Below are 19,751 nucleotides of genomic sequence, written 5' to 3'. Positions count from 1 at the left end.
TTCTTTTTTATTACGCTTTTTTTTTTTTGAACATTTTCGATCTGCAGTTGGTTGAATCTAAGAATGTGTAACCCACAGACACGGAGGGCCGGCTGTATTTTTTTAAAAAGTCGCTGTTTAAAACAAATAGGATTTTAATAATCTTAAGTAGAAATAATCATTAAATATTAAAGTTATGCATACATAAACTAATACTGCAAAACAACAATATTCGACTAGCCAACAAGATAAGTGTGGCATTTCTAACTGGCTAACAATGGACAGATTCTACTGAGGATAAAAATAGAATTAAGGGCCAGGCGTAGTGGCACATGCCTGTAATCCCAGCACTTTGGGAGACCGAGGCAAGCAGATCACTTGAGGTTGGGAGTTCGAGACTAGCCTGGCCAACATGGCAAAACCCTGTCTCTACTAAAAGTACAAAAATTAGCCAGGCACAGTGGCATGTGCCTGTAATCCCAGCTACTCAGGAGGCTGAGGTAGGAGAATTGCTTGATTACAGGAGGGAGATGTTGTAATTAACCGAGATCGCGCCACTGCACTCCAGCCTGGGTGACAGAGCGACAGTCTGTCTCAAAAAAAAAAAAATAGAACTAAGAAATTCTAAGCCCTGTCAATAAAAAAATTTAAGTTATGCCCTTAACTCTTTCCCTAAAAACTCAAGTGGAATTACAGCTCTCTCATAGCCTAACAGTACATTTTCATTCATAAAAAGTAGTGTACAAAAAAGAATATTTATTCTATCAAAAACAACTTGTAAAGATGTAGTACAAAAAAGTAATTTACAATGTAATTGCTAACAAAACAACAGGCTGTTCATTCTTTATGTCTGTCCCAAAAAGGAACAGTAAACATAAGCTATTAGTTTTTCTCTAAGTTATGTCAAAAGTGTCTCTAAGTAGAGTTTTACAACCCAAAGAGAAATGACAACACTACCGAGGAGAGACATATAAGAACAGAAAGAAAAAAAAATCTAGTGTGTCCTTAATATTAAAAAAAAAAAGCATATGAGGCAATTCTGTAGTATGATATCTATAGATGTCACAGTACAGCAATGTGTATCACAGAATTTGAAGACATAAAAACCTGGATACAAATCTTGGCTCTGTCATTTACTGGCTATGGGACTTCAAAAAATTGCTTAACATATCTGGGCCTCAGTTACCACATTAGTAAAACAGGGTTTACTTACAATTACTTCATACAGCTTTAAAAACTAAATACAAAAATTTAGTTAGGAGACTACATTAACACATACAAACAGCTGCTTTCTCATTACATGCTCTAAATCTTGGTGACAGAGATGTTAAATGGAAATAAAGATTATACCGAACCTCAGCCCAAATACCCAGATCTAGATAATTATTCTAATGTTTCAAAGTAAATGAGGTTGAAATTGAGTCATTAGAGATAGGATTCATGCTTGCATAAGTGAGTTAAGCATTTGGACCAAGACTCTGACTTAAGAAAAACACCAATACTTACTATGGCAGAATCTACTAACTGTCTTACAATATCCATTCTTCCCATTAGTACTAGAACCCTATGAGTTTTTACTGGGCATATGGCTACCCTGCTAGAAACTATCTGATCCAGCCTCCCCACAGCTAGATGTGGCCATGTGATTTAAGTTCTGGCCAATAAGTTGTATGAAATGCCCAGACCATGCCCTTGAAAGGAAGCTGCCTACTCTTAACGTCCTCTTTGCTACTTCCAATGAGGAAGAATCCAGTCAAGATGGTGATAAACCATCTTTGACTGTGTAGGAGAGTGCAATAGACTACAGGAAGGTGAAGCAAGAAGAAAGAAGGGAACTGATCCCTGGAACCAAACTCCCCTCAGTATCCAATCAGCCTGGAATTGTATATTAGAGTGAATTCAACTTCTTCTTCGTTTAAGCAACTCGTTACTTGGTTTTGTTAAACCAGTCAAAATAGTGTCCTAATTAATGCATTGGTTGACATGGAATATCCCTTCAACCTGCTTAGAGAAATGGAGCTTTCAAGATCCTACTCCCAATGGAAGACAGAAAGGGAAAAACATGTTTCTGAATATCTACCATGAAATAAGCACATGTGCTTTTGTATATGCTATCTCTTTAACCTTCACCACTACCACATGAGGTGGGTTCTACCATTTTAATATCAATTTTATGGATAGAAAACTGAAAGCCAGAGAGGTTAAGTTGCTGAACCAAGACCTATGTCCACTATGTAAGATCCATCTTCCTTAACCATTACCTGACTGTCATCAGATTCATTTAAAGAGATTTCTAAATAGAGGTTACTAGAGCCCAACTCTGCAAATTCTGACTTAGCAGAGCTGAGGCAAGGGCCTTAAATGCAAATGCCTTGAGAAGCAGTAACAGTCAACATAAATGGGTGAAGGAGACCTAAAAGATGCCAGAAAAATATAAGACAAAAATGAATGATGAGAGGCAGTTAGTAAATTCTGGGGCCTGTGAGAACTTAGAGCCTGTGGCAAACTGGAATGCCCCATCTAAAGTCATTTAAATTCAAGGTTTTCTTTTTTAACTCTACTCCTAACAAACAAAATCCATCTATGGATTAAGTTTAGCTTGTGGTCCTCTAGATGGCATGATTTGGTCTAGAATCTTAAAATCTTTTTTTTTTTTTTTAAACAAAGCTCCCTGGGTAAAACTGACATAGCAGATCAAAGTTATATAAACTGAAAGAAGACACAACTTCAGTCTTGTACATTGAGAACCTTACCTGGCACTTGTAAAAACAGTGTATTTGAAGAACGTACATACGCTTTATTGGTATCTTAATAGTAAAATTGATGTGTTTACTGAAACCAGAAACATTTAAATACAATAATAACCTAATGGCATATCAAACTTATCTTCTTAATTATGCACTATCAATATTCTTGTCCACCCCACCTCAGCCATATATGCTCTAACAGAATGAAATCTTGAACTTCTGGGCTCAGCAATCCTCCCACCTCAGCCTCCTGAGCAGTTAGGACTATAGGCACACACCACCACACCTGGCTAATTTTTACATTTTGTGTAGAGATTGGGTCTTGCTATGTTGCCCAGGCTCATCTCAAAATCCTCTTGAGGCCAGCCTCAAGAGATCCTCCTTGGCTTGGCCTCCCAAAGTACTGGGATTACAGGTGTGTGCCACCACACCCGGTTTTATATTGTTTCAAATATAATTTTCTACAGAACAGAGTACAGCAATGTTCAATAGCACCAAATTATACTTTAATTACTGAAGAAACTACCATATGGCTTACTTGGACTATAAGTAACTTTAGACTATATAATGTAAAACATAGTAACATAAGTTGTAGTCAGCATAACTGAGCCTGCACAATAGCTCAGTATTTTTTTACTTATTTATTTAAAATTTTTAGAGGTAGGGTTTCACTCTGTTCTCCAGGCTGAGTGCAGTGGTGAGAACATAGTTCAGTGCAGCCTCAAACTCCCGGGTATATGTGATCCTCTCACCTCGGCCTCTCTAGTAGCTCAGACTACAGGCACCATCACACCCAGCTAATTTTTTTTTTTTTTTTTTTGGTAGAGATGGGGTCCTGCTATGTTGCCCAAACTGGCCTCAAACTCCTGGCCTCAAGCAATCCTCTGGCCTTGGCCTCCCAAAGTGTTGAGATTACAGGCATGAGCCACTGCACCCAGCCCTATAGTTCAGTTTTAAAAATAAGATGTTGTGTCATAACATGGTTTTAAATATCCTTCTAATAAAGCATGTTGTGTCATAACATGCTCTGACTATTCTTAATAAATCTGGAATATTCACAAAGTAGATGAAAAAGAATAGAAATGTCATATGGATTCTCACCAATGAGATAAAGGACTATGTCAGAAGGCTATACAAAGTCATAAAAAATACAGAAAGGTATACAATGTCATTAGATGAAACTGATATGTTTATTCTATTTTTCAACCTTTTTTTTTAACAGCCTATATAAAACCACCATGAAAAAGTAGTAAATCCAACTTGATATAGTCTTTTGAAAAGTTCCCTAGAATGTCTAAAGAGTATAAAATGGAAATAGAAGGCACGATATGCTCACAAACATAGATCTATTTTAGTTTAAAATGTGTTTCTTAATTTTAAATGCTATTACATTACATAAATCCTTATGTACATAAGTACAACCATCTAGAAATAGACAAGACAGAATGATTACTGTCAAATGCAAACTTCATTAATATTGATTCATGCAATATCCTGGGTTTTGAAATATCGTTCAGAAAACATTTAGAATTTTCTAATTCTGTTTATAACAAGAAACCAGTAACATATATATGTAAATATGCTTTAAATCATTTCCCCCCAAAACAACAGCACACTGAATAAGGTAGTGAATAGGGAGAAAAGTTGCATTTTATTATTCCAGCATCCAGGGCTCCCACCTAATTAATCAAGGGACACAGCAAGGCAAGGAAGATGCCTCAGGGCTAATTCTCACATCCTAATGTATCTGTTTCCCTGTAAATTTCCTCAAATTAGCTTATAGGTAAGATACACAGACCACAGAATGTAAACTATGTAGCTTAATATTATGTTTAGTTTCATTTAATTTGCATGCCTTTAGACGGAGATGCACTCTCCAAATCCCATAACTCCATTACACCCCACTGTCCCAAACATGGCTGCTTCACACATTTTTGTTAATTAGCTGCCATCTTGCCAAAAATGATGACATATGATGCTGTGCAAAGGAATCCAAATTACCATAGTAAAAAAGAAAGCTCTCCACTGGGTCCAAAAGAACCCTACCAACTGCAAAGCTCAAAGTTTTCCAGAAGTAGACAACTAACCTTATCCTATAGATTCCCTGATCCAAGTGTTTACGTAGTATTTATCTGGTCCCTCTAACTCTTACCTGGATTGCCCTCTCGTACTTTTGCCCACCATCCTGAGTTGTAGCTATGAGGAATCCAGACTACCTTTACTGTATAATTATAACTCTATGTCTACCTAGTAGCTGAGAAGATGCTCACTGTTCATCCAGTAGCCTTCATCAAAGTACAACTCCTTAAAATCAAGAGACTGGAACAGCTATATAAATGAAGAGATTGGAACAGCTATATGTATCAAAAACAGCTACATGTATCAAAAATACAATTCCTATAAGATCTGTTTATTCATAAAATATATCCTTCAAATTTTTTTCTACAAATTTTCTTCATCAGACTATCTTTGCTCACTTTCTGGAAATGAAATAAATGTACTAAGATAAAATCTCAGCACAATAAACAAAATTTACCCAATAAAAGAAAAAACATAACAAGGAGAGGCTTAGACTATTACCATAAAGCCATCATGAATATGCAATAAAAATTACTAAATAAACATTCATTACTATGTAAGCTTAAGGAATGAACTGAACCTGCTCACAATTTGTTAACATTCTTAAAAATTACTGAGGACTCTAAAGGGTTTATCTGAGTTATATTTCAGACAGTTACCGTATTAAAAATTAAAACTGAAAATTTTTTGCAATATTCATTAATTTATTTTAAATAATGGGTCCATTACCGAAGTATACACTTTTACTAAATACAATTCACATACACACAAAAATTGAGTGAGGAGAGTGGCACTGTTTTACATTTTACATACTAATGTCTAGATAACTGACATAAAAAAAGGTAGCTGGATTCTCAAAATTGTTTCTATATTCGGTGGGTTCTATTATACTGTATGTAATCTCTGGAAGTCTCCACTAATACTCATGAAAGAACAGAGTTCAGAAAAGTAAGTAACATTTTTATAGTGTAATGAAAATAGTTTTAAACTCAGAATACTTGAACGAATCTTAACCAGTCCCCAAACACTGAAAACAACTGATTTTTTAACGTAAAGCCAATAAATCTGAAAGGAATATTATGGAATTAAAAGTAACAGTAAAGAGATAGTAACAGAGATAGTAACTAAAGACACAGTAATGATTTTATTTAAAGAAAAATAGAGCAAGGTTACCCAAATACAGTTTCTGATTCTTGTATAAAATATGCTATTTTTTTTTAACTATAATTCATGGGGCTGAAATGCTGACATTTTAATGCTTTAAGACAACTTGGATTATCTTTCATTTTATCTGTCAGATCTTACTATAAAAATTATGTTTTCTAAACGTCTGACTAGCTTTAAAACTGACAAAACTCATAGACATTTACTCTTAAAGTTTTAGAACAGTGATCTTGGCAAGAACTTTAAGAATAAATGTTAAATTTTCTTTTATTATTTACACTTATTATAGGACATAGAGTCAAAAGATATCTTGTGAACATGTTCACCAACTATGGGTTTAAATAAACCTACCTCTTCTGCCGCAGCCTCTGAAAGCAGACCTTCCTTTTGAGCACAGGTCACATGGAAATAGGCTCTGCACATCCCTGCATCACAGCTAATGCAAACCCCAGTTCTAGCAAAGCGAGGGTCTTCACAAAAGCTACACTCCTACAACAAAGTAACAGAAAAATTCTCAAAGCAAACTTATTTCCAGACTAAAGACTGCATTCTCATACAAAGTGTCCACTAAATATTTAAAATGCTAAATACAAATAATGAACCAATTATGTACCAATACAAACAATAATCATAGGCGAGCCAAGAGTTTATATGAAAAAAAGTAATTATCTATATGGTTCAAATAAATTAAAATTCAACTAATTTAATGATAATAAATAATAATACAACCATAATTAAAATTATTTGAGGACTTACTATGTGCCAGTCACTATTCCAAGCACTTTACATATACAGACAGTCCCCAGTTTACAATAGTTCCACTTCTAATTTTTTAACTTTACAATGTTGCAAAAACAATACACGCTCAGCAGAATCCACACTTTCAGTACCCATACGACTATTCTGTTTTCCATTTTCAGTAGAGTATTCAATAAATTACATGAGATAGTTAACATTTTATTATAAAATAAAGTTTTGTGTCAGATGATTGTGTTCAAGTGTAGGCTAATGTAAGTGTTACAAGCATATTAAAGGTAGGCAACACTAAGCTGTGCTCAGTAAGTTAGGTGTATTAAATTAATTTCAACTTAAAATATTTTAAACTTACAATGGATTTATCAGGATGTAAACCCATCATAAGTAAAGGACTATATGTATAAATATATGTAATCATTAAACACAACTACTATGAAGAAGAGATACTATAACTATTCCCATTTTACAAATGAGGAAATTAAAGTAAAGACAAGTTAAGAAATCTGCTTGCCAAAAATAACAAAGAAAGTAAATGTAAAGCTTCAAACCAGGACAATCTTACTTTAAAGCCCACCATCAAGCTATACTAATTCTTAAACAATATAAAATTGCTTGGAAAAGGAAACAAGAGACCAGAGAAAATCCAACAAAAAATCTAGGCATTACAACCTAGAAATCATGCATGTTTTAAATATCTTTAAGACAACTAAAAGTAATTTTAGGTTAATAATCAGGTGAAATTGGTAGTAATATACAACACAGTCAATTATGTACATTCTTTCTGTATAAAAAGAGAAAATTTATAAAACCAAGGTATGAACTGTTGAAATTACCCCAAGTCCTCTCAGATTTATTTTTTTCTTATTCCTTTAACTATCTCTTAAAAGAAAAAGGGGGAATTAGCTAGTCTAAAAGTTTAAACTACTCTGGTAACAGAAATCTTCATAAAAGAAAAAGATGTTAAATTATGAAAGACTGACAATGAACAATTAAAGAATTGTTTAACATAAGTATTCAAAGTGAACTACATAAGAAGGAAACAAATACAAGGAAAATTTAAAAATTTCAATAGTCAAATCCTGACATCCTACTGCCTAGTTAATATAATTTCTCTAATAACAGTAGAACATAAATGGTATAATATACTGGCAAATAGCAATCTAAACATGAGATTGAGCGAGAGAGATAAAGAGAAATTAAATTACTTAAAGGATGTCCACACTGTGAACAGAGACATACTGTTTAGAATAATTATCTGGATAATTTCATGTAATATGTTGAAATTGAGCAAGGGATTTCAGAGTGAATATAAGGAAAATATTCCTGACAGCGTTTTTAGACTATAAAACAATCTATCAAAGAAAACAGAATCTTCCTCAGTCGCCTGAATCATTTAAAATGCTAGTGAACTAAGCAACTGAGAACACAGGAGAACATAATTCAGACTGGAAAATGAGTAGACAATGTGGTCTAGAAGGCTGTCCCAGTCATGATTTACAACATTGTATCTGATTTTGCAGAGAAGCCAGAGAGTACCTAATTTTCAACTCAGTTTCCCAGTGATGTTTTCTTAAAGCAAAATAAGCAAGAGGAAATTAGCCTGGACCTGTTTCTGTACATGGAACTTTACACAAGGTGAAATTTAATTTAGAAAAATTCCTTGTAATAAATTAAATTTAAAAAAAAAAAAAACAAGCTTCAACTAACCACAACAGCCAACTAGACATCAGATAATGTAACTGGACACTTTCTACTAAATCATACCCATACAGAAAAACAACACAGCTGTAGTCAATTAAGTAATTTCCTTACTTTGGTTCCACATTCAGCCAATAGAAGCCCACTGCTCACACTATTGAAGTGGGCATCTCTGAGCCTTTTCTAGTTGTAAGTGCTGCCCAATAAATACATCTGTTAATGCTCAAATAACCTCTGTTAAATTTACAAGCATACATCAGAGATAACCCAAGTTCAGCTCCAGACCACTTCAATAAAGTATCACAATAAAACAAATCACGACAATTTTTTAGTTTCTCCATGTATTTTCAAGTTAGGTTTACACTACCTGTAGTCTGTTAAATGTATAATAACATTATGTATTTTTAAAATGTTAAGTACATTAATTTAAAAATACTTTATTGCTAAAAAATGTTAATGATCACTTGAGCCTTCAGCAAGTCATAATCTTTTTGCTGGTGAAAGATGTTGCTTTGATGTGGATGGCCACTGACGGATGGGGGTGGTGGTGGTTGCTGAAAGTTGGAGTGGCTGTGGCAATTTCTCTTCTTTTTTTTTTTTTTTTTGATGGAGTCTCACACTGTCACCCAGGCTGGAGTACAGTGGTGCAATCTCGGCTCACTGCAACCTCCACCTCCTGTGTTCAAGTGATTCTCCTGCCTCAGCTTCCTGAGTAGCTGGGGTTACAGGCACGTGCCACCACGCCCAGCTAATTTTTCTATTTTTAGTAGATACAGGGTTTTGCCACGTTGGCCAGGCTGGTCTCCAACTCCTGACCTCAGGTGACCCACCCAACTCGGCCTCCCAAAGTGTCAGGATTACAGGCGTGAGCCACCGCACCCAGCCTGGCAATTTCTTTTTCTTTTTTTTTTTTTTTTTTGAGACGGAGTCTCACTCTGTCACCTAGGCTGGAGGGCAATGGCACGATCTCGGCTCACTGCAAGCTCTGCCTCCCGGGTTCACGCCATTCTCCTGCCTCAGCCTCCCAAGTAGCTGAGACTACAGGCACCTGCTACCATGCCCGGCTAATTTTTTGTATTTTTTTAGTAGAGACGGGGTTTCACCGTGTTAGCCGGGATGGTCTTGATCTCCTGACCTCATGATCCGCCCACCTCGGCTTCCCAAAGTGCTGGGATTACAGGCGTGAGCCACCGTGCCCGGCTGGCAAGTTCTTAAAATAAAACAATGAAGTTTGCTGCATAGATTCATCCTTCCTTTTATGAAAGATTTCTCTCCTGGCTAACACGGTGAAACCCCGTCTCTACTAAAAATACAAAAAATTAGCCGGGCGTGGTAGCGGGCGCCTGTAGTCCCAGCTACTCCAGAGGCTGAGGCAGGAGAATGGCGTGAACCCGGGAGGCGGAGCTTGCAGTGAGCCGAGATCGCGCCACTGCACTTCAGCCTGGGCGACAGAGCGAGACTCCGTCTCAAAAAAAAAAAAAAAAAAAAGATTTCTCTGTGGCACGTGATGCTATTTGACAGCATTTTACCCATGGTAAAACTTCCTTCAAAATTGGAGTCAATCCTCTCAAACCCTCTTGCTGCTTAATCAATCAAGTTTATGTAATATCCTAAGTCTTTTGTTGTAATTTTAACAATGTTCATAGCATCTTCACTAGGAGTAGATTCCAACTCGAGAAACCACTTTCTTCACTCATCCATGAGAAGTAACTCCTCATCTGTTCAAATTTTTATCATGAGATCGCAGCAGTTCAGTCACCTTTGGCTACACTTCTAATTCTAGTTATCTTGTTATTTCTGCCACATCTGCAGTGACTTCCTCCACTGAATTCTTCAACCCCTTCAAAGTTATCCATGAAGGCTGCAATCAAATTCTTCCAAACTCCTGTTAATATGGATATTTTGACCTCCTCCCATGAATCATAAATATTCTTAATGACATCTAAAAAAGTGACTCCTTTCTAGAAGGTTTTCAATTTACTTTGCCCAGATCCATCAGAGGAATCACTACGTATGGCAGCTATAGCCTTATGAAATGTATTTCTTAAATAATCAGACTTTAAAGTCAAAATGACTCCTTCATCCATGGGCTTCAGAATGGCTGTTGGAACAGCAGGCAGGAAAACACATTAATCTCCTTGTACTTCATCAGAGCTCTTGGGTGACCAGGTGCACTGTCGATAAGCAGTAATCTTTTGAAAGGAATCTTTTTTCTGAGCAGTAAGTCTCAACAAGGGTCTTAAAATATCCAGTAAACCATGCTGTACACAGATGTGCTGTGTACAGGCTTTGTTGTTCCATTTACAGAGCACAGGCAGAGAAGATTTAACATAATTCTTAAGGGCTCTAGGATTTTCACAATACTAAAGGAGCACTGGCTTCAACTTAAAGTCACCAGCTGCATTCACCTCTAAACAAGAGAGACAGCCTGCCCTTAGAAGCCAGACAGTGACTTCTCCTCTCTAGCTATGGTAAGTCCTAGATGGCATCTTGTTCCAATAGAAGACTGTTTCACCTACATTGAAAATCTTTGTTGAATGTACGAATCTTCATCACTTGTCTTAGCTAAATCTTCTGAATAACTTGCTGCAACTTCTCCATCAGGACCTGCTGCATCTTCTTCATCTTTTATATTACGGAGATGGCTTCTTTCCTTAAACCTCATGAACCAACCTCTGCTACCTTTCAACCTTTCTTCTGCAGCTTCCTCACCTCTCTCAGCCTTCACAATATTGAACAGTTAGGGTCATGCTCTGGATGAGGTTTTGGCTTAAGGGAATGTTGTGGCTGCTATGATCTATCCCTACTATTAAAATTTTCTCCATTATCAGCAATAAGGCAGCTTCACTTTCTTATCATTCATGTGTTTGCTGGAGTAGCACTTTTAATTTCCTTCAAGAGCTTTTCCTTTGCACTGACATACTGGCTATTTGGCAGAAGAGGCCCAGCTTTTGGCCTACCTAGGCTTTCGACATGCCTTCCTCACTAAGCTTAATCATTTCTAGCTTTTAATTTAAAGTGACAGATGTATGACTCTTCCTTTCACTTGAACACTTAGAGGCCACTGTAGAATTATTAATTGGCCAAATTTCTTTTTCTTTTTTTTTGAGATGGAGTCTCACTCTGTCGCCCAGGCTGGAGTGCCGTGGCACAATCTCAGCTCACTGCAACCTCCACCTCCTGGGTTCAAGCGATTCTCCTGCCTCAGCCTCCTGAGTGGCTGGGATTACAGGCACGCGCCACCACGCCCAGCTAATTTTTTGTATTTTTAGTAGAGACGAGGTTTCGCCATGTTGGCCAGGCTGGTCTCGAACTCCTAACCTCAGGTGATCTGCCCACCTTGGCCTCCCGAAGTGCTGGGATAACAGGTGTGAGCCACCACACCCAGCCCTAATTGGCCAAATTTCAATTTCACTGTGTCTCAGCGAACAGAGAGGCCCCAACCAAGTCAGGGAGAAAGATAGGGGAACACCAGGTTGGTGAAGCAGTCAGAACACACATAATATATATCAATTAAGTTCACCATCTATTAAGGGCATGTTAACGGCACGCCCCAAAACAATTACAATAACAGCATCAAAGATCACTTCTAATATTCTTTTTCATAATTTTGACAAATTCCACTTCAAAAGTAAAGTCAGAAATTAGGCTTATATTTGATCCAACTAATTGTAAATAAGGTTTTGGTCTATGTATTAGGCATTGTGAACAGTGCCAGGGAAATGGTAGTAGTACCAATTATCATTTTACCTCATACGTTATTCTAAATTAAGAATGTATAGAAGAATTTATACATTATTGGCTTTCTAGGAAAACTACTATCAATAATAAATGATTTAGTGCTAAATAGAATGATTCCTAGTAAGCATTTCTGCAGTCAACATAATACAAATAAAAAGCCAGGTAAACTAACAAGTAAAACCTTTCTCTTTCAAGCAATCAAAAATGCTTTGTGTCTCACCTTGGCACCATATTTGGAATAGTTCATTTCCGTTAGTGTTACTGGTCGTAATTTGTCAATATCTCCAAAGGCTACTCCAGGAACATACAGGGCACAAACAATATGAACCCATCTAAGAAGAGAAGATATGATTTTGCTATCAAATCTTTTAATAAAATTCCCACACACAAAACAAACATATAAAACACTTGCCATCTCAAAATACTACCAAGAGAATTCTGTAATCAAATGTTAAAATCTCCCAATCTCAGGCACATCATTAAAAAATATGAAACACCTACAGAATAACACTTAGTTACAAAAAAGGGGACTGAAATTACTTTTCCAGCAGCTTAGCCAAAACTGAGAGCTAACAACTATAATTGCCTTTCACTTAAAATTCACTCACTGCACTTTGCACTTATCTATTCTTAAATATTTGCATAAAACTACTATTCAAATGAAACAAAACATCATTTTCATATGCAAGGAAAGGTAGTCACATTCATTATTTCAAGCCCTTTGAGAATTAAGGATACTAATTTAATAACTGTGAATTTACTCTGCAGTAATTAGGTAAAATTTCTCTTATTACTCTTTTCCAAAAGCTGCTGGGGTAATAATCTTTAAGGACATATTTTACAATTTTTGTATACAGTTTTAACTTCCTTTCCAGATTAAAACTGCTGGGAAAAGGTACAGAATAAGCAATTCACATTTTTATTCATCTTATCTGTTTACCATACAATCTATATACTAAAATTTATATGCCCCAAATATAAATATTTATTAAAGTTTGAATGATGCTATAAGACTAAAACAAAGAATGCTCAGAGTTTCAGTACACTGAAAAAAATTGCAGTTGTTTCTAATTTCATTTTTTAAAAACTGCTCTGAACCTTTTTTAATATATTAGGCACTCTTTCTGCTTGCTTACAACAAAACAAAATGTGGGATCACTGACTTTGAAATTTAAACAGTAGATCTTAGCACTTTTGTAAGAAAGAGGGTCACAGCAGCAAATCTCTATTAACCCTGTGAATATATTAACAACAAATTCTGCTTTATCACAACTTAAGAGGCTATGCATGCTACATGGTTCTGGTTTTTGTGGTGCATTATGAGTTTTAGAGGACAAAGACCAAAAATTATTCTCTAGAGGCACTGGGAAAAATAGTTCTAAATCTTTTTTAAAAATTATCTTTTTTATTGGGGAAAAAAGCCAAGGTTTTGAGATTTTCTTGATAGAATGTTTTAATCCAACCTCCCAAATACATCCTATGGAGTTCAATATAAAGATACACATCTTCAACAAGCAGCTGCTTTCTCAATTTAATTTGTTCAGTTTTTTCATGCTCCACTGATGTAATAAATGTCGCTATACTCTGTAGGAGTTTATCTTTGATAAACCTAACAGCTGGCTGCTTGCTTCATACTGACCTTCTTAAAATGTAGTACACAAGTACTACAGATTTAAACTGCCATTTCAATGTGACTGGCATACAAGGATATCATTCTCCCAACCACTCATGTGAGGATACCAACTTGAGTCCTCATTAAAATACCTATCAAAGTCAATGAAAATCACGGCCGAGACAACTATGGTCCCTTTTAATACCAGCTGTAAACAGTTTCTTGTTCATCTGTTTAGATGCACATTATTTATAACTTTGTAATTAAGACAAATCTACAATTTAAAAAAAATCTTCCTTGTTACTTTACCATTAATTTTGCTTGAAGCTATTATGACAGATGTTGACTGGGGAAAGGAACAGGAAATAAGCATCACATAAAACCACCAAAAAACAGTCAGAATTGTCATCCTAGCACAAACTATTAACAGATTATTGTAAATTCATATATTTTAATAAAGCAGACTAAGTAGAATGATACTTCTCAAAAGACTCATTTAAGAATGAAAACTATATTAATCAATAAAATTGGAGTTTGAAGTGCTCTGTATCAGTAATGCCTTTACAGCATGTAAAACAAATTCACGTCAAGTACGTTATTTTCATTCCTTCATTCAGTAATCAATTATAAGTGTCTACTAGGCACAGAGCACCATAAAGGTAGTTTGGAAGTTATAAAGATGTACGTGAAGTGCTTACAGCAGAGTGTGGCTCACTGTCTTCACTCAAGAAATGTAACTACAAGGAAAAAAAAGCCTAAAAGCTTCTGTTGAGTAGGAGGTTGTTCATTTACATATGAAGAATTGGTTTCAGAAAGATTAACTGATTTTCAAATATAACAAGTCTAGCAAGGGACAGAACTAAGACTTACTAAGTCTAGAATTTTAAAGAAAAAAAAAAGAAAGAAGTGGTCGGGCACAGTGGCTCATGCCTGTAATCCCAGCACTTTGGGAGGCAGAGGTAGGAGGATCACTTAAGCTCAGGAGTTTGAGACCAGCCTGCGCAACATGGTGAAACCCCATCGCTACAAAAAATAAAAAATTTAGCCAGGTGTCGTGGCATGCCCCTGTAGTCCCAGCTACTTGGGAGGCTGAGGTAGGAGGACTGCTTGAGCCTAGGAGGCGGGGGTTTACAATGAGCCAAGATCATGCCACTGCACTCCAGTCAGGGTGACAAAGCCAGACGTTCTCTCAAGAAAAAAAGAAAAAATTGGCCAGGTACAGTAATCCTAACAGTTTGGAAGGCTGAGGTGGGAGGACTGCTTGAGCCCAGGAGTTCAAGACCAGCCTGGGCAGCAGGTTGAAACCTCGTCTCTACAGAAAAATACAAACATTAGCCTGGTGTGGTGGCGCACACCTATAACCTGCACTACTCAGGAAGCTTCAGTGGGAGGATCACCTGAGCCCAGGAGGCAGAGGTTGCAGTGAGCCAATATCGTGCCACTGCACTTTAGCCTGGGGAACACTTTAGCCTGTCTGATCGGAAAAAAAAAAAGAAAGAACTGAGACATAAAGATGTCAATGCTGCCTTTTATTGCAACATAAAGCTTATTTTTAAAAATTAAGGAATTTAGTTCAAAGCCATATTTCATTTCAGAACAGCTGGGAGGACACCCAACAAAGGACATAAAGAAGAAGAGTATGATGAATAGTAATGGAAACACAACATACCAAAATCTATGGGATAGAGCAAAAGCCCTACTAAGAGGGAGGTTTATAGCTATAAGTACCTACATCAAAAGAGAAAAAACTTCAAATAAACAATCCAATGATGTATCTTAAAGAACTAGGAAAGCAAGAGCAAACCAAACCCAAAATTAGTAGATTAATAAAGATCAGAGCAGAAATAAATAAAATTGAAATAAAAAATATATACAAAAGATCAATGAAACAAAATGTTAGTATTTTGAAAAGGTAAACAACACTGACAAACCTTTAGCCAGGCTGAGGAAAAAAGAGAGAAGATACAAGTAAATAAAATTAGAAATACAAAAGGAGACATTATAACTGATATTGCAGAAATTCAAAGGATCATTAGCAGCTACTATGAGCAACTATATGCCAATAAATTAGAAAATCTAAAAGAAATGGATGAACTCCTACACACATACAACCTACCAAGATTGAACCATGAAGAAATCCAAAGCCTGTACAGACCAATAACAAGTAACGAGATTGAAGCCATAATAAAGTCTCCCAGTAAAGAAAAGCCTGGGACTGCTTGACCTGATGGCTTCGCTGCTGAATTTTACCAAATACTTAAAAAAGAACTAATACCAATCTTACTCAAACTATTCCAAAAAATAGAGGAAGAGGGAGTATTTCCAAACTCATTCTACGAGGCCAGTGTTACTCTGATACCAAAACCAGCCAAAGGCACATCAAAAAAAGAAAACTACAGGCCAGTATCTCTGATGAACATTGACGCAAAGATCCTCAACAAAATACCAGCAAACCTAATTTAACAATACATTAGAAAGATCATTATGACCAAGTAGGATTTATCCCTGGGTTGCAAGGATGGTTCAACATAAGCAAATCAATCAACATGATACATCACATCAACAGGATGAAGGATAAAAACCATATGATCACTTCAACTGAAGCTGAAAAAGCATTTAATAAAATTCAACATCCCTTCATCATAAAAACTCCCCAAAAACAGGGGATAGAAAGACATACCTCAACATAATAAAAGCGATATATGACAGACCCACAGCTAGTATCATACTGAATGGGAAAAACTGTAAGCTTTTCCTCTAAGATCTGGAACACGACAAGCATGCCCACTGTCACCACTGTTATTCAACATAGTACTGGAAGCCCTAGCTTCCGGCAATCAGACAACAGAAAGATAAAAAGGGCATCCAAATTGGAAAAAAAGAAGTCAAATTATTCTTGTTTGCAGGTAATATAATGTTGTATTTGGAAAAACCTAAAGACTCCATAAGAAAACTATTAGAACCGATAAATTCAGTAAAGTTGCAAAAGACAAAAGCAACATACAAAAATCAGGAGCATGTCTATGTGACAACAGTGAATAATCTGAAAAAGAAAGTTTAAAAGTAATGGCATTTACAATAGCCACACATAAGATTAAATACCTAGGAATTAACTTAAAGAAGTAAAAGATTTCTATAATAACAACTGTAAAACACTGATGAAAGAAATTGAAGACGACACCAAAAAATGGAAAAATATTCCATGTTCACAAACTGGAAGAATCAATATTGTTAAAATGCCCATACTACCCAAAGCAATCTACAGATTCAATGCAATCCCTATCAAAATACCAATGACATTCTTCACAGAAATAGAAAAAATAATCCTAAAATGTATACGGAACCACAAAAGACCCAGGAGAGCCAAAGCTACCCTAAGCAAAGAAGAATCATACTACCTGACTTCAAATTATACCACAAACCTACAGTAACCAAAACAGCATGGTACTGTCATAAAACAAATACACAGAACAAAGGAACAGAATACAGAATTGAGAAACAAATCCACGCACCTAAGTGAACTTAGTGCCTAACAAAGGTGCCAGGAACATATATATGGGAAAAGACAGTTTCTTCAACAAATGGTGCTGGAAAAACTGCATATCCATATGCAGAAGAAGGAAACTAGACCCCATCACTTGCCATATACAAAAATCAAACCAAAATGGATTAAAGACTTAAATCTAAGACCTCAAACTATGAAAATACTACAAGAAAACATTGGGGACTCCAGGACATTGCTCTGGGTAAAATTTCTTGAGTGAGACTCCACAAGCACAAGCAACCAAAGCAAAAATAGACAAAAGATATCATATCAGGTTTTTTAAAAAGCAAGATCACAACAAGCTGGGCAAAGGATACATCATCAAACTGAAGAGACAACCCACAGAATGGGAGAAAATATTTGCAAATTACCCAACTAACAAGGGATAAATAACCAGAATATATAAGGAGTTCAAATAACTCCACAGGAAAAAATCTAATAATCTGATTAAAAATAGACAAAAGATTTGAATAGACATTTCTCAAAAGAAGACATATAAAAAGAAGCTCATATGCTAAAACAGGCATATGAAAAGGGACTCAAAATCCTTGATCGTCAGAGAAATGCAAATCAAAACTATCATGAAATATCATCTCACCCCAGTTAAAATAGCTTATACCCAAAAGACAGGCAATAACAAATGTTGGCAAGAATGTGGAGAAAAGGGAACCCTTGTACACGGTTGCATGAAATGTAAATTAGTACAACCATGATGAAGAAAACTTTGGAGGTTCCTAAAAATTGAGCTGCCATATAATCCAGCAATTGCACTGTTGGGTATACATCCGAAAGAAAGGAAATCAGTACATTAAAGAGATATCTGCACTCCTATATTTGTCGCAGCACTGTTTACAATAGCTAAGATTTGGAAGCAACCTAAGTTTCCATCAACAGATGAATCCGATAAAGAAATTGTGGTACACAATACACAATGGAGTACTAAGCCATAAAAAAGAATGACAGCCAGTCATTTGCAACGACTTGGGTGGAACTAGAGATCATTATGTTAGGTGAAATAAGCCAGGCACAGCAAGACAAACATGACATGTTCTCACTTATTTGTGGGATCTAAAAACCAAACAACTGAACTCATGGACACAGACAGGAGAAGGATGGTTACTAGACGTTGGGAAGGATAGTGCAGGGAAAGGGTGAAATGGCGGGGGGAGGTGGGAGATGGTTAATGAGTTGAAAAAGTGGAAAGACTAAGACCTACTGTTTAATAGCACAACAGGGTGACTACAGTCAAGAAAAACTAAATTGTACACTTAAAAATAACTTAAAGAGGGTAACTGGATTGTTTGTAACTCAAAAGACAAGTGTTTGAGAAATGGATACCCCATTCTCCATGATGTGCTTATTTCACATTGCATGCCTGTATCAAAACATCTCATGTACCCCACGAATATACATATCTACTATGTACCCACAAATAGTAAAACTATAAATAAAAAATAAAAAAGGAGAGCATGCCAAAAAATTTCCCACAGCCAGGTTTATAAGTCTTACTCTCCATAAGATATAAAATAAAAATTTAATGACAAGAATGTACTGGTTTTCTTACATTAAATCACATCATTTTCTATGTAGAACTTGTGGCTCCCATCAAGAATAGAAGGAAAAAAGTCTAATTAATCTCATGTGATAGTGAACTTCAAAACCTTTTTTATTCTTTATATACAATATTCTTTCTTTTTCCCTGTTTTCCATTTGAAGCTCATATACTAAAAGGCTTGTTGAATTTTCTTGGCTTTTTATACCTTTAATCAAACTAGTATTACGTCCTTGGAAATATTGTGAAGGCCTATAATTTCCAGTACAGCCTACAGGCGAGTGTAGACATTAGCACAAGTGTTCAAATAGTATATAAAACAATTTTTGCCAGATTGCACCATCACAGGAAGTGTCTACTTATGTAACGTCCACAGTATCCAAAAAAAATCCCTCAGTAAACCTAAATGGTAAAGAGGCCTCAGTTTTCTTCATTCAGAAACAACTTTGCCAGTTGTTTTGTCTATTATGATAGCATGAAGTAACCACTACTTGACAGTGTCCTAACAGAACTTTTAAATTATTAACAAGAAAAACAGTAAAATAAATTCTCTTCCCTAAAAGGAAGTTCTGTCTTTCCAAAACTGCCTTACTTATTCACCACAATTTATCACCAAAAATTTCAATTCTCAGGACTGGAAGAGTTACCAAAAAAAAAAAAAAAATCTATGCATGAGCTAATACTCCATGATTACCTAAAATAAGTGGAGCAATAATGGTAATAAGAAAGCACTAGTAGCAGCAGTAACGGCAGTAGTAAGAGTAAGGAGACATTTACTGACCACTTATTATGTTACAGAAACTGCTAGTTGTTTCTCATGGATCATCTCATTTAGTCTTCTCAACACTGCTAAGGAAACTGAGGCATAAAAAGGTTACA

General features: G+C 35.9%; 1 protein-coding gene across 21 annotated transcripts in view; it reads right to left on the bottom strand.

The window, feature by feature from the left end:
• The window catches only part of PHF14 (PHD finger protein 14), a 248,904-nt gene that overhangs the window by 154,608 nt on the left and 74,545 nt on the right, over positions 1-19,751 (bottom strand). For all 21 annotated transcript variants that reach the window (XR_010158345.1, XM_063814056.1, XM_063814057.1 and 18 more), the window contains 2 exons: positions 12,385-12,496; positions 6,321-6,458 (listed from right to left, as the gene is read on the bottom strand). Coding sequence is in view for 20 of the 21 variants with exons in the window: in XM_063814056.1 (XP_063670126.1) it covers positions 6,321-6,458; positions 12,385-12,496 (250 nt within the window). In the remaining variant the exon portion in view is untranslated. The remainder of the gene's footprint in view (positions 1-6,320; positions 6,459-12,384; positions 12,497-19,751) is intronic.

Source organism: Pan troglodytes, chromosome 6, assembly GCF_028858775.2.
Source record: "Pan troglodytes isolate AG18354 chromosome 6, NHGRI_mPanTro3-v2.0_pri, whole genome shotgun sequence".
NCBI classification, from domain to species: Eukaryota; Metazoa; Chordata; class Mammalia; order Primates; family Hominidae; genus Pan; species Pan troglodytes.
The sequence above is the reverse complement of the archived record's forward strand: the minus strand, read 5'-3'. Positions and strand labels throughout refer to the sequence as shown.